The 15,699-nt window shown below is 37.8% G+C and overlaps 1 protein-coding gene across 2 annotated transcripts in view; it reads right to left on the reverse strand.

Moving 5' to 3' along the window:
* Window positions 1-11,039, reverse strand: part of LOC111868023 (cytochrome P450 4C1) — an 18,830-nt gene extending 7,791 nt beyond the window's left edge. Inside the window, exons 1-6 of one of the 2 annotated variants that reach the window (XM_023858365.2) lie at window positions 10,883-11,039; window positions 7,146-7,335; window positions 6,292-6,398; window positions 3,478-3,568; window positions 2,248-2,433; window positions 1,121-1,190 (exon numbers count right to left, since the gene is read on the reverse strand). In XM_023858365.2, the coding sequence (XP_023714133.1) occupies window positions 1,121-1,190; window positions 2,248-2,433; window positions 3,478-3,568; window positions 6,292-6,398; window positions 7,146-7,320 (629 nt within the window). In that variant the 5' untranslated portion in view covers window positions 7,321-7,335; window positions 10,883-11,039. Of the gene's footprint in view, window positions 1-1,120; window positions 1,191-2,247; window positions 2,434-3,477; window positions 3,569-6,291; window positions 6,399-7,145; window positions 7,336-10,791 lie in introns of both variants that reach the window. The other variant, XM_023858364.2, reaches the window with a different exon arrangement.
* Between the last annotated feature and the right edge of the window lie 4,660 nt (window positions 11,040-15,699).

Raw genomic sequence — 15,699 nt, forward strand, 5'->3', positions numbered from 1 at the left:
GCGGAACTGCTTCCTACTGTGACGTGGAACGTAACAGGCAATCCTGCGGCTATATAAGTGAGCTGCAGTGCCGGTACTGAGGCAGTCAGTGAGTTCTAGTGTGGCTACCACAGAATTGTACTGAGTCAGTCAGCGAGTCCTGGACCTATCGTCGAGTTAGCCAGCAACCAGTCAGTTGTATTGTGGCATTTGGAGTGTACTATTTGTGATACTGCAGATAGCAGTAATCGTCAGATTGTAATTTGGGTGATTGTAAGAGCGAATGTGAAATAAAATTCGCTAGATAAAATACATCGTGAAGTTATTTGTCGCGTTATACACCCAAGACACGTGACAACTGGTGTCAGAAGTGGGATCAGTAACGCAAACACGTTACATTGGTGTCAGAAGTGGGATCAGTAACGCAAACACGTTACATTGGTGTCAGAAGTGGGATCAGTAACGCAAACACGTTACATTATAATGCTTACTTAAGCACAGAAATAATTGTACTTTCATCTTAGCCTAAAGGAATTGGCATTCATCAAAGCTCATATCATTAGAGTGCATGAGTAGATACTTCCTCTGAATTTTCAGTATTTCCTCATTTGAGAGGGAAAACAGGCTCTTCTGCAAGAATAGTACATACCAAACTACATGGTGTCATATCCCAGGAGAGTGTGATCTTAATTCACTTATTGTTGTTTCCTTAACAAGTGGTGATTTCAGTCCAGTAATACAATACTACTTCTTGAATACAGTTAAAATTCTTTGAAGTATTTTTCTTGAAGGTTTAACACAATGAAAACATTAGTACTTACAGTTTGCCAAGTTCTCAGTCTTGGGTTTGAGGCATAAGATACAGCCTCTGGAATATGCGAAATGTCTGTAGTTCAATTATGAATTTAAAATCATAAACAATCATTCAGTAACAAGATCAGCCTTGCACCATTCACTTCAATATTCAACCAGATGGCAACAATGTCCCAGCATTTTATTTGTTGAGACTATATCCCTGGGGGGGGGGGGACCCATAGGACATATGCTGTTACAGCGATGATAAAGTGATTCTGGGAATATAAATAATAATGGAGGGGATATATGGCTTAATGTGAGTTCAAAACCATCATTCAATACTCACTCATAGATGGCTGTCACATAGTCCAAGTTTCCGCCATCCTGTGCAAAAATCTTGGTCCCCATCGCAGTCTCTAGAGCACAGAGACGAACAGATTTTCCATTAACACTCTGTTCCTCATAGACAAGTGGGTGAGGCCGGCTGTAAGTTTGGGTGAAGTTAATGAAGAGAAGTAAAAATGGGAAACTGTGAAATGTGGTGAAACTGGGAAAAAATATTTAACTTTCTGATACCGTGGGATAAAAATGGAATACTAATTACATAAATGTTATTTTAAACCTGAGAAACTGGAACATGGAGTAATGATTAACACATGGAGCAGAGCACCTCCCAAAAAGCAAACAGCAGCTCGACTAGTCAAGAAATTCATAGCATTTTATGGAAACTGAAGACTCTCTCTCATGTTTCACAACAGCCTACCACTGATCCCTATCTTGAACCAGATGACTCCAGGCCAAACACTTCTATCCATCTCTAAGTCATCAAAGTGGTCAATTTCCTTCAGGTTCTTTGTATGAGTTTTTTCTCTAACATATATGTTACATTCCTCACCCATCTCCAACTCCAAAACACTGTATAAAATTTTGGAACATGCTGATCTTTTACATAGTGAGACATTATTAAGCATCTTCTCTTCCCTTGCCTCCACAGAGATGAAGAACCACCTTTTGCTGATATCTGTGGTTGCTTATTCAATGTATTAGCAGCTACCCCTGGTATAGGGTCATTTTCTCCATCCAGAACCTGAAGAGATTCTACACTGTGGTGAAACTGATCCAACTTAACATGGTTAAGTTAACTCTTCACATGCCACAAGCTGATTAGATTGTCTTGGGGTCCTTACATTAAAATCATCACAGCTGAAGAGATCAGATCACTGTTAATCAATTAGTACAGTATTTCTGTAAATGGATGGCATCATCACATGATCTATACCTGTGGTCATTACAAGAACTTTTGTCCATCTGTATTTACCCTCTGGGCAGTCTTGGTACTTGTAGCAGTAGTTCTGTGGCAGAGATCTGACCTCAAAGGGTTATGTTTGGTTCAAGTTACTACTCAGTGATGTCATGTTCATAGAAATGTGTAATTTAGAAAAAAGTTGGTTAATTTAATATTCAACTACTTACCGCAGATGATGTCCAGGGCACACTTGGTGATGTAGGGATACACGTCAAAGCCCTGGGATCCAACTTCCTTCTGCAACTTGCTGACCAATATCTCACTCTTCTCTGAGAACACTTCCACAAAGCTGTCCAGGATACTGAAGTGGAATGTTGGTGTTATCATCTTCCTGTGGGCGTGCCATTTCTCACCTGCATGGGAGGGATACAATTACTTGTGACAGCACCTGGTTTAAACTATCAACATACCACAATGGTCCCACAAAGAGATTATATGTACTAGGCCAGTCATTTTTCCATGAAAACGAGATCTATAATTTAGTACATTTCAAACAAAAACGGCAGAGAATAAATGAAAAAAAAAAAACAACATATTACAATCACTGCATTTTGTGACTCTTCAGGGCCTTCGAGCTGCACTTAAAGTTTCTCTGTGCAAGAGAATAGTATTTATAATGAAGACTGACACTGCACACACAGTGCCAACAACCTGTCATCTGATAGGATCTACCCCCACATGCACACACTCTCCCTCACTCCTATAATAGTTGCATAAATGGAAGTTACTTTCTGAATATTCTTTCCTCTTATTTCCCAATGACAACTCCTGACTTCAGGTACACATATACGTATATATGTAGCTGTACTTGTTATCATGCAAGTTGTCCAGTGATTGAGGTTAGCTCTTTCTAATTGACCCAACAGAGTAGGTGTATCCCATCTCTTCACATGAGGATGGAAACCGATCCAGTTTCCAAAATATTGTGCTCTTTAGTGTTCTTTAGAATACACGATGATGAAGAAGTCCAAAAACCCAGCAATTACAAGTGTTGCACACCACTGTCAGAACCCTTCAGAAATTATTTGGGAGGGGTTTCTGTAGCCCTTATACAGCTCCTGCATTATGCAGTGTGTTAAAGGTGAAGGCATCACGAAGAACAGAGGGAAAACTAACCTATAGGGAGTACCAACATGGTCAGTGGAAAGAGATGGTGAAAGATATTTCAGCGAGCCCCTTCTCAAAGTCATTAATCCTCAAGATGACAAATCCGACGTTTGCTCAAAAACTAGAAAATCCTCTACATTCCATGGGGCTTAGTTCCAAAAGCTGAAGCCACACATTAAGATCCAGCCATGAAAACCTAAGGACTAGAAGTGTTAGTTACTTTCCATGGAATAAATCTGTTTTATATATCTGGATATCTACTCATAGTACTGTGAACCTCGGCCATGTACCTGTTGAAGTGAGAAGTCCGGTGCCAAGCCAGCTGTGAAGGAACCCGTAAAGGAAGGACTTGTCTACATGTCTGCTGCTACTCAGAATAACCTGTAACAGTGACAAAGTTCAAAGTTTCCCTCAAGCTTGTAATTATGCACTGTGATATCATAGTTCAAATCTAAGTTAGTTGATAGTGCAGAGTGGGTGTAAGAGTGATGGAGTGTGTGAATGTGGGAGCCAGCAGTCACTCCCAAGAAGTGGGGGAGTGATCAGTAGTGAGACCTTTTCTCTCTTCAAACAAGAGGTCTCATTACAAAGACTGTAAAAGTCTTTGGGGGAAAGAAAAAACAAACAAACAAACAATTATATGGTCATGGGTCCCAAAAGAACCCAAAACCAGGACTTACTGTAGTTGCAAGGGCCAGCGACAATTATCTGGATTGGGCAGAGTTCTAATCTCTGAAAACAGACATTAATACTTTCACGTAACATTTCAGATTCTCACAGCGACAATTAAGAAGAACACCATATGCTCAATCTTACTGGAATGTTACACAACACCTCAGCAAACAATTACTGCGAGATAATGGTCTGTTAACATTGTGGCATTGCTTCATGGTACAGGGGTTGATACTTTGATTTAACTGACTCTGTTTCATTCTCCAGTTTGGGATACTTTTTCTTCATTGTTGTTTCAAGGTTTCTCCTGGCCCATACACTGTACATAATGTTTACTGTTGCTTTACTGAGCTTTTTGCCAAGTGCCAGACACACTTCATAGTGTGACACCTCTATTTCTAATTAATGTTATGCTGGGTGTCATAATAGGTGACCTACTCTGAATTTTATCCCAGTGCACATAAGCAGCTGCTGATGTGCCTATTCCCCAGTAATGCATGAACACAAACACACACAAGATATTCTTGACTGTGCTCTTCTTGCCCTTTGCTTCTTGCATTGCTGTCACCCTGCAGACAGGGTCACTATGTTCCTCTGAAACATCTATGAGCTCGTACCATATGACATGGCATCACATTCCACAACAGAGCGCTCTTCATAAGCAATTATAGTTGAAGGCTGGAAACTTATCTTATTCAATACCACTGGTGCAGTCTGTAGTTCTCCTAAGGGCAGGCGAGCAGCCACATAATTTGCATACAAACTTATGTGTAAACCATTCAAGGCTATCTTACTGACCACTCCAGCATATTCAGGAAAAACTTTTTTAATGCTTTTAATTTTTATTATTGATATTCGGTATATTTCCTTCCTTTTTCCTCCTTGCCAATGCACATATCCACTACCATGGGCCCATACAGGGAACTTCCCTGCTGGGCCAGCCATTTTTCCATGAAAACTGGATCCTGAACTTCATATATTCAAAAAGAAAATGAAGGGAACAAGTAAAAATCATCTGGCAATTATTGTATATTTCAACTCTTTTGCCATGTACATGGAAAGAGGGCGTTTATGTACTCAGTGACAGCAGCCCATTGCAGAGTGAATGTTTTGATCATATTGCAATCCATACACAATTCATTTCACAAATGTGTGACGATGATTCAAACATAACATCTATATTCTTCTATACGTCGTCGTCATCATCATAGTCTACTTTAAGGCTGGCTTTTAGTAGTCAATTCCATCTCAAAAACTAACCTCAATGCATATACATATTTAAAATGTTGAGTGAAAGCTCTGAAATTACACAATTTCAGGTTACCATTGCTAAAAATCATTCAATATTAACATGAGTTATGTAGTAGGTTAAAAATGAGTGTGTAAGCAGTCCTTTGTTTCAGTGTTTCATGGCTATTCTGTAAGTACTGACAATGTTCTGATGTGGATATGTGAAGTGTAGTTCATATTTGTCATGGAATGTGACTTAGTGTATGAAGATTAAGAAGGTCCATTTCCCTTTCAAAACATGGATATAAGACAACCACATAGACCAGTTCAGTAAAATTATGTCAAGAGGTCTATTCTGAAACCAACAAGATAACCAAAGTAGATATATGACAGATCTATGTAGGTTATAAATATGCCCATGACTTCTTAAATTCACGTCTCCATGAATAATGCAAGACATTTGAATGAACTCTATCTGCATATGCCTCCTGTTAATTTCAATAACATTCAGCAACAAAATAACAGCATGATCATTTGTGGTGAATGTATGCCTAATGCCATTAGTCACACCAACAGCAAACCCCACTAGAAATAATAAACAGTAATGTATTTTATATATATATATATAAGGATTATAACAAATACAACAAAGAGAACATCGTGCCATAGTTTGTTTCAAGAATTGGATATCCTCCCCCTACAAGCTCAATATATATTGTTGATTTCCCTGTTTGTCATAGTAAATAAGGAATTATTCACATTCAACTCACAAATGCATAATTGTAGTACCAGATCTATCTGTGATCTGCATTATCTGCAAACTAGTCTAACACAATTCCAAAAAGGAATATGTTACATGGGGGTAAAGATCTTTAATCATTTGCCACCAAAAATCAAATCTATGTCTAATGACTTGAAAAATTTTAAAATTCAGTTGACAACATTTTTATTGCAAAACTCTTTTTATACATGTGATGAATTCTTTAGTAACAAATTTGCCTAGAAATAAGGATAATANATAAATGAATGAATGAATAAATATATATATATATATATGAAACTTCAAACACCAATGGAAAATATATGTTAGCAGAAGGCCTAGTGTACACAGAGTGTTACGCTGCTGGAATTTACAAATTCTGAAACATTTTCTCTACCAAGTTATCTTAATATCTACAATTGACAAACAATCATCCACTTACTTCCACATCCTCAGGACAGGTAAGATTTACGTCTGCCACTGATCCAGTCCAACCGCGAAATAGTGGAAGATTCTCATTAATCAACTTCTGGCTCACTTTAAACAAGTCTGACAAAACAAAAACAAAAACTCAGATCTTATATTGGTTATTTGATGATTTCAAAACGGCTATTACTCATTGGTTTAAAGTCAACCCTGAAGCACAAAGTAGGTTCTTCTAAATTATAATTATATTTTAGGTTGTGTGTTCAATTTTATTCCTTGAGACAGAGAAAGTTGGCTCAAACTGTAATGCTTGAGACTTGTACTGGAGATGATGGGTTTGAATTCCAGATGTGTACAAACTATCCGGACTGAAGCTTTTCATGGTTTTCCTCAGTCCCTCTAAGATAATTCCATGATAGTATCTTAAATTAGACAATTATCATTTCCTCCCACAACTTTTCCAATTCATAAATGACTAATTACTGTATTATTTGATAGTACTGGGTTACTAATATTATTCCTAAAAAATGAAATAATAATAAATATTTAGGTTAAGGTACACCTACCCAAAAAAAAAAAGCATTAAGTTCTTCAAGTAAACTACTAATTAGAACTGTTCAGTCTAAATTAAAATTGAAGCAGCTTGGCAATTCTTTACAAAGTTCTCCAATAACAAATTTAATGAAAATCTATCCAGTGGTCCTCAAGTTGTTTCATGTATATAGACAGATGAATGAGTGACCTGAATGGAATTAACATACACTGTAGAGGCTTATGAATTCCCCTAAAATGTTGCAAGGATAAGCCACAAGTCAGATTATCTGTGCACAGATAATCGAGAGTATGTCGCACAAACATCCCACAGCTTACCTTGTCTCTTTGTAAACAAAAATGGCAACACTGTCCCTAGGATGGGATATGATCGTGGTCCTGGTATCTGGTCTACCATCCTTATGAAGCGTTCCCGCTTACTAGTCCGGGAATACAGGAACAGTGTACCTAGCAGAAGCACCACTCCACAAAATAGCAGGCTGAAGGTGTCCATGGCGATGGGGCACAGCTGGAAACAAGTGAGGCTCGTACACAAAATGTACAAGTAGCTAAAGTATCTGACATCATCATGTAGCTCCTGAGTTTTGATGCCTTTATAGAGATGAAATTTTATTTCACTCAGTCCTGTGTTTCTGGGTCACTGCATTCCCATACAATATGGTCTTCTGGGGTGTAATGCCCTGTAGTGTAGTAAATATTTACTGTTTGGGAGAAACCTGCTGCTGCCATCAAGGTGGAAGAGTATGCCACTAGAAAGAAGTGGTCAGTGATATGGGAAAAGGAGGACAAGATATAGAGCTAACAGCAAACAAGCAGAAAATATTTACCAGACTACATGCTGTCACATTCCCGCTATAATTTCAGTCCTGTTAAAACGTTCAGGAATGAAGTTGAGGAAGAAAATAGTGATGCTTGCTTTCTACTAAATGGGAGCTGAATATAACTTCTTTCTTTCATAGCTCAGCCAATATAGTAGCTAGACTATCAGCTCGGAAATCACAGACTCCTGGTTTGATTTCTGGCAACAGCAAAGAGTTTCCCCTGTTCCTGAGTCCAGGGCAATGGTGTGATTGAATCTAGAAAGACACTGCAATTATGTAGATTTGTACATTTTTAAAAATCCTCACACAAAGCTTTCATAACCTGCACTACAGGAAGCTAATGTCCTTCCAGCAATCTCACAAGTTTGCAGTCTGTATGTTCTTCTATCTGTTGCTACAAAATTACAAATTAGGCCATAAGGTTACCTACTAGAGCAAATCTCACAGATTTGTGTATCTTGTCTGCTTCATGGTGTAGGCCAAGGGTCTCCAAACTACGGCCCGCGGGCCACATATGGCCCGTGATTTGATTTTATCCGGCCCGCAAAAGAATTGTGCAGAAATGCGCCATATGAACTAATTTTCCAATGAGTACTGGTAAAAAAAAAAATTTTTTTGTTCATAGATATCAACTGATGTTTATTAATACTTCTCAAGTATTAGTATTCTTTTGTCGTGTCGACGATGAACTTAATGTCACACAGGAATTAGCGTCCCTTCACAGCATGTATGGCACTACAACAGATGATGATATCTTCAAAGAAATACAAAAAACACTAACAATATAATTTGGACTGGAACGGTCTGCAGTGCGTGACAGTTGATGGACGAAAAAACATGCCTGGTATAAGAATATGTTTGGTTGCCCAAATTACAAAAGCTTGTGAGGATGCAGGAATATCAAAGCCAATGTTTCTTCACTGTGTTATCCACCAACAAGCACTCTGTGCAAAACATGTTGATATCAGCTCTGTTTTAAAACCTGTTATTTCTATCATTAATTTCATTCGCTGTCATGCACTTGACCATCACCAGTTTCGGTCTTTTCTCGAGGAATGAGATTCCGAGCTTATTGACCTGACATACTATACTGCAGTTCGATAAAGGTTCTTTCGTGCTTCTTTCAGCTCAGGAAAGAAACTGATATATTTCTTAACGAGAAAAACCATCACAAACCACTTTTATCAGATACCGAGTGGCTTTGGAAATAGCATTTTTTGCTGATCTGGTGAACCATATGAACCATTTGAATTTAAAGTTGCAAGGTGAAAATAACTTAGTCTGTGATTTATTTGAACTTATCAAGGCATTCAGAGCAAAGTTGATACTTCTGGAAAGCCAAGTGAAATTTTGTAACTTTGTTTAAATGCTGTACTGTGCAGTTGCATAAAAAGGGTGAAGCAGAATTTCCTTCCTCATTTGCAATTTTAGTCATTTCAGATTTGAAAGAACAATTTCAGAAGTGATTTGCTGATTTGGATGCCAGTGCTCAGGAAATTAGATTGTTTCAAAATCCGTTTGACTGTGATGCTGCAGATGTCCCAAGTCAAATTCAAATGGAAATTATTGAATATCAGGAAAATTATCTTATGTTAAAGACAAATACAGGGAAAGAAATTTGATCGAATTTTATAAATTTCTGAACTCTGAGCAATTTCCAAATTTAAAGAAATTTGCTTGTAAATTTATCTCCATTTTTGGGATGACATATCTGTGTGAACAAACTTTTTCCCAGATGAAGTACATCAAGTCGAAATACAGGGCAAATTTATCCGATGAACATTTAAAGTCGCTACTTGTGATTAGCGTTTCAAAATTTGAACCCCAATTTAATCAGATTTTAAGAATGCAAAAAGTGTTTCATCATTCACATTAATTGTTTTATTATAATTTGTGATGAAAATATGAGCATTTGCTGCTACTGTCTGTTGTCATTAATATAAGACAGTTTATTCTCATGTACTTCGTATTAATTTTATGAAATTCTGTGCTTTCAGTAAAACTCATATACCTAGAGTTATCAATTTCTCATTTTATCTGGCCCGTTAAAGTGCTGAATTACCTATGTGGCCCGCGTTTCGAAAAGTTTGGAGACCCCTGGTGTAGGCAATCAAACCCTTTCTGATTTCACCATTCTCTCTATTTTTCCCAAAAGTCTTCCTCAATCTTCAGTACCATTCTGGTTCTTACTATAGAATGTGTTTCACTGAGTTTTAGTGGCACGCGTGTGGACAAATCATTGCCCAAGTACTGCAATGTTCCATTTCTGCTTCTGAGAGAAAATTCCCCATCCTGTATTGAACTATTTCTACACACTTCCTTATGTTTACCTCAATTGTCCAAGTCACATTTAAACTGCAGTTTGAACTGACTTCAGACCGAGTGTCTTGAAAACACAGCACACTCCAACATTACAGTGAGAAATTCTGTGCAATTATTAAGTGAATGTGTAAACCATTTCAGAACAAACAAGGTACAAAAGTTATCAAAACGTGAATTGTTCAGAACAGAAAAACGGTAGACCACTCTTCTACCTTATGATGGAGGCAGCAGCTTTCTCTGTGAAAACCTCAATTATTAAAAGACTACATCATAAATCTCTCCTTAATTTAAACTAGAATATCTTGTATAGAAAACATACTGCCATGTTTTACTGACCAGATACAAGGTCTGGGCTAATAACTGGATTTAGTGAATGCTTGTAACTTGTGTAATTAGAATGATGAAGTCAATGAGGATGAGGTGGGCAGGGCATGTAGCACGAATTGGAGAGAAGAGGAATGCATATAGGATATTGGTGGGAAAGCTAGAAGGAAAGGGACCACTGGGAAGACCAAGACATAAATGGGTGGACAATATTAAAATTGATCTTAGAGAGATAGGATGGGTTGGCATGGATTGGTTAATATGGCTCAGGATATGGACCAGTGGAGGGCTCTTGTGAACACGGTAATGAACCTATGGGTTCCATAAAATGCTGGGAAATTCTTGAGTAGCTGCAGAATTGGCGGATCCTCAAGAAGGGCTCAGCTCCATGAGTAAATAAGTATAGCTTGTAACCACAAAGAACTATAACAGTCTCACTCATTTACACACACATAACATTGCTTCTAACAGCAAGAAACAGGCACAAAGCTGCTTACCGATTACTTCTCAAATCAAACAAAGTAATTTTCCCTTTTCACCAAGCTATGAGAACCTTAATGTCACATGACACTTCTGTTATTTGCATACCTTCACTCAATCTACATTCACTTTCGGCAGTTCATGCAGCAACTGAAATCACTATATGAAATGGCAGTATCTCCTTAGCAGTCTTTTTTTTTTGTTGCTGTTACAGGGCTATTTTCTGATTTGCAGAGTCATCATTACTGATAACTTCAAGATAAGGTATTATAGCAGCAATGAGTAAACCATCATCTGTCATGTCTGGAACATCAAAGAACTGTACTCTCTAATCTCACACAATTTACAAACACAATCTTTATGGTATATCACACTAATAACAGTCTTCATGTTTGTATGTGTGTGAAACTTGGCCTCTCAAGTTAGGAACAGCAAATATGAACAGTCCAGAGTGCATTCCTAACAATAAAAGTGCAAGGACAGTCTAGGACATAACTCCATATTGAAACAAATGGCTATAAATCATTTCACAAATACGTGTTCATTACATAACAATGTCTTTACGTTTTGAATTAAGAACTGAACAACAAACAGCTCAAGATGTGCACACACAGACGGAACTGATGCCTCTGCCTCAAAAGTTGCAAAGAAAACAAGCTATAAGAATCATGGGTATTTTAACCAGATGATATTCTGGATTGATTGATAATATCACCCACGATATTTGGTAGTTCTAATGGTCTTAAAGTGTCTTTTGTCATTCTTAATTTCTTTGTAATTATTGTTGGCTAAATTGTTTCTTCACAATCATGTCCTTTTATTATGAGTTCTATATCCAGTCTGGATCAGACAACAGATCAATGAAACTATGAACTATGTATGTATGTATGCATGCTACCCCAATCTTCATGTTTGATACAGAGGATAGAGATAAGAGCATAAATCAGCAGCATCTTGGCTCTTAAAAGTGCAATGGGGAATTGTCATGACTTGACCACCACCACATGAAGGGCTTCTTTTGGGAGCCCTCCACTGCAGCATAGGAAATGACTGAGACATTTGACAGAACTTACAGGACACTCTCTCTTGATGAGACACCTATTCAAAATGGGGTCAGTAAAATAGTCCAATCTGTGAAAGTTGCCATTACAGAGACGGAACGGCTTCACATATTGCCTGTGTGGCTTTGTATTCTAGGTGAATTAAGATTTTGCCTCCTGAAACTACATTTTTAAAAATAAGTGACTAACAAAAAGGCCCCTTTAACACACTTCTGACAGGCCACATCTAAAGGTATGTTTTTAAATCCTTGCGTTGTGTCACATAGATCTAGTACAAAATCTAGGGGCAGAACCTAGAATGAAGATGTTTGAGCAAAGGGTGCTGAGAATATTTTTGGACCGAGAGACAGGCAGTAATAGCAGCATGGAAAAAATTATACAATGGCTTCATAATTTTTATACTTCCTGTATGATTAAACCTCTGAAGTGCAATAGTTAGCATATGTAGCATTTGCTTCAGCATACAAAAACTTTTGCATTCTGCTCACATAGTACAGTTACACATCCTGTAAGATTCTCAAAATAAACAGCGATTACTTCCCTGACAGCTTTGTTCTTTAGGTGATTAAACAATGTTAACCAACTGGTCTTTGTAATGGAGATGCTATGCCTTTCCTGTAAGAAAGGAGCTGAATTACATATTATGTATATGAATTCCAGGTTAAATCGGGTGGGACATGTAGCATGCATAAAAAATAATATCCATATAAAATTTTGGCCAGAAAACCTAAGGGGAAAACATCACTTTGGAGACCAAGATGTGGGTGGGAAAACATTAAAATGTACTTCAGAGAAAAAGGATTCATGCAGGTTAGGATAAGGCCTAGGCCAGAAGTGGCCGCAGTGCAAGGGACTTAGCCCCACCCCACTAGCAATTTAAGAAAAAAATTAGGATAACGTCAAAACGTGGGCTCTTGTGAACCCAGTAATGAGCCATTTGATTTCATGAAATCAGTATATTTCTTGACTGTCTGAGAAACTATCAGCTTTCCACCTGATGTGAAATAAACAAGTCTGAAGAGACATCAGTTCAAGTGACTTGAACAGGGTCCACTGATTGGCTCGTGTGATGACTGATGACCATTTGGTTTCATATAAGAAAGGACAAAATACTGGTTTTTATTAAACACTGTCTTATGGAAAGAAGACATATAATCTCACTGATCCTCACATTTCAGAACCTGCTCCTTCCATCTCGACTTTTACATCATACAGGGATTGGGGAATTTTGCCATTGCAGTCCCAATATATATTTTCTTTATTGATGTTTGTTGCAAATAATATGGGTTTATACCATACGACATCACAAATTCGTGGCCTTAATACTAGGCTTAATTTTGACCTTTATCGCCCACAGACAAATTTGACAACTTACCGGAGAGGACCTTACTATTTTGGTATTAAACTTTTTAATCATCTTCCTTTAAATATGAAAGATTTAATCCATAATATTAAGCAATTTGGAGCAGGTTTAAGTGCTTTTTATATACTAAATCCTATTACACTTTAGATGAATATTTTAGTTAGAGATAGATTCTTGTTTAGCTATGACCCGTTATTTGATCTATTGTCATGTATATTTTCCAATGTTGTATTATAATATTATATATACATGGTAGGTTATGTAGTTGTAGTGATGTGTAGGGGTTTCATATACTCAATTTATTGTTGTGGATTTATATGCATTGTTCTGTTGACTACCTGTTGATTTAGTAAGCTTGTGGTGTGACAGGTTCTGTATCCAATGGCTTCAGCCTTAAATGGGTGTGCAGGAAAGTGTAATAAATACAATATAATACAGTATAACAACACTATTTTATGCACAGAGGTTGTTATATAACAACATAATAATAGGGTCAGACCAAGAGACATGGATTTTGGAGGAGAAAACCAAGGAATAACTGAAGGTGTTATCAGTGAATTTGTCTGAAGAGACTGAGAAACGCCTCAAGAAACCTTAGTAAGGATAGCCGATTCAAACCTAGCACTTGTACCTCCTGAATACAAGTCTACAGTTATTACCATCACATAATGCTGTTTTTCAGTTAAGAACATAGGGACTTGAAACAGTCAAGAGTTTGTACAGTACAGTAAAGGGATCCAGAATGGATGACCACAATTCAGACCCAAGAAAGGAGGAATTCTGCACAGAAAAGTATGCTCAAGGCTCCTAATATACATAATATATGCAGAATTAATTTTTCAATTACAAAAAGTATATTCTCTCCTGAGTTGCTACAAAGCAGGCAATAGTTTTTAGCACACACTGACAAACTCCAGCCCCTCAAGTATTCACAAACACATGCACAAAATCTGTTAGAATAGATGCAGTCTGAACCTATATTGTCGAGCCTTACTGGATCTACTGGCATCTCAATTCATATTAAGTTTTAGAACTGCATATCTGGAATATCATTTACTGTGTATTTATATGGTATATATATATACCACAGTGTTCCGTGAGAGAGCAAGAGACACACACACACACACAAAATCGTGGAACACTGTACCAACATATGGACACCAAAACACATAATGAAACTCAACATGAGAAATCTGATTCCATTAATTTATGCAATTTAAACTTTCTTGATTTAGTTCTGTCACGTGTCATGGCTGATCACTGTTTCGATATACACTGCAACCCTCATCTTCAGGATAAATGAAGTGAAATTAGGCTAAATGAGGATGCAGCACTATGTACAGGTCTTTGCAATGGGAGTATGGGTGGCTCTGCTGAGCATGGTGCTATCCAATGGGAAGGTGCCACATGGTTAAAGAGGAAGTTTTGTGAAGACTGAGTTGTCTTCTGGGAATGGTGTCACAGACTGTTAGATGCTTACTGATGTTTTGAAGGAATGTACTGTCTCCAACTTCAAGGTAAAAAAGTGAAGATCTATAGATTTTACATTTTGTATCCGTCCTCCCAGAAGAATCTGTGTGGGTGTCTTAACCGCTCCAATGACTCCCATGTTCAGTTAATTTGTTTAGTGATGTAAGATTTGAGGCTTTCACGGCGGTGACTATGAAGAAAGCAGTCTTCTGGGATTTTGCACCGTGTATATGTGGTGTTAACCGACGTTTCGGAGGAACGTATCGCCTCCATCTTCAGGGTAGAAGAAAAAATATATAAGAAATCTGCAAGCAAAGAGACCGTGAGAACCGGTAAAAGCAGACTCCGAAACGTCGGTTAACACCACATATACACAGTGCAAAATCCCAGAAGACTACTTTCCTCATTGTTTAGTGATGTCTGAGACATCTGTTGGTCTGAACTGGATAAGAATAATGTATACATTGTATGTAGGATAAGAGGTCCCTACTGTTATGCGCATGATTATACTTCCGACATTACTCTGAAATATGTACACACATATTTCACACAGGTTACAGACAGCTCACTACTGGTTTGGTGGCAAGTTGCCTAGAATGATCAGCCGCCTTGTTAAAACCAATTCCGTCACGACTGAGAAGTCCAGCAGCATTAAGCAGTCACCTGACGTTATTCACGTAACACTAGTTTGGGCATCAGCTTCAGCTTTAAGTCTGTGATCGGAGAACAAAAAATGGCTTTTTGTGAGTGGACTATTTTATGATTATCTACATAATGTAGCACTGTTTGGCAGGATGATGGAAAAATAATGTCTTGGAAAGTATTTGGACTTAATCATGGCCTCATCATACAGTTTCCTGGCACAGAGGAAAGTCACAAGATGTCTCAGTCAGATAGCTGGTGCCATGGCCAAGATTCGAACGCAGCGCCCAATGAACTTAAAGTCTTGAGTGCTCCTGTTATGGCAGTCCACCAAGTAAATGATGATTCTGTACACTTCACACCTTAATGGCATATAAACCATTTTGAAG

The sequence above is a fragment of the Cryptotermes secundus genome, unplaced genomic scaffold (assembly GCF_002891405.2).
Source record: "Cryptotermes secundus unplaced genomic scaffold, Csec_1.0 scaffold619, whole genome shotgun sequence".
NCBI classification, from domain to species: domain Eukaryota; kingdom Metazoa; phylum Arthropoda; class Insecta; order Blattodea; family Kalotermitidae; genus Cryptotermes; species Cryptotermes secundus.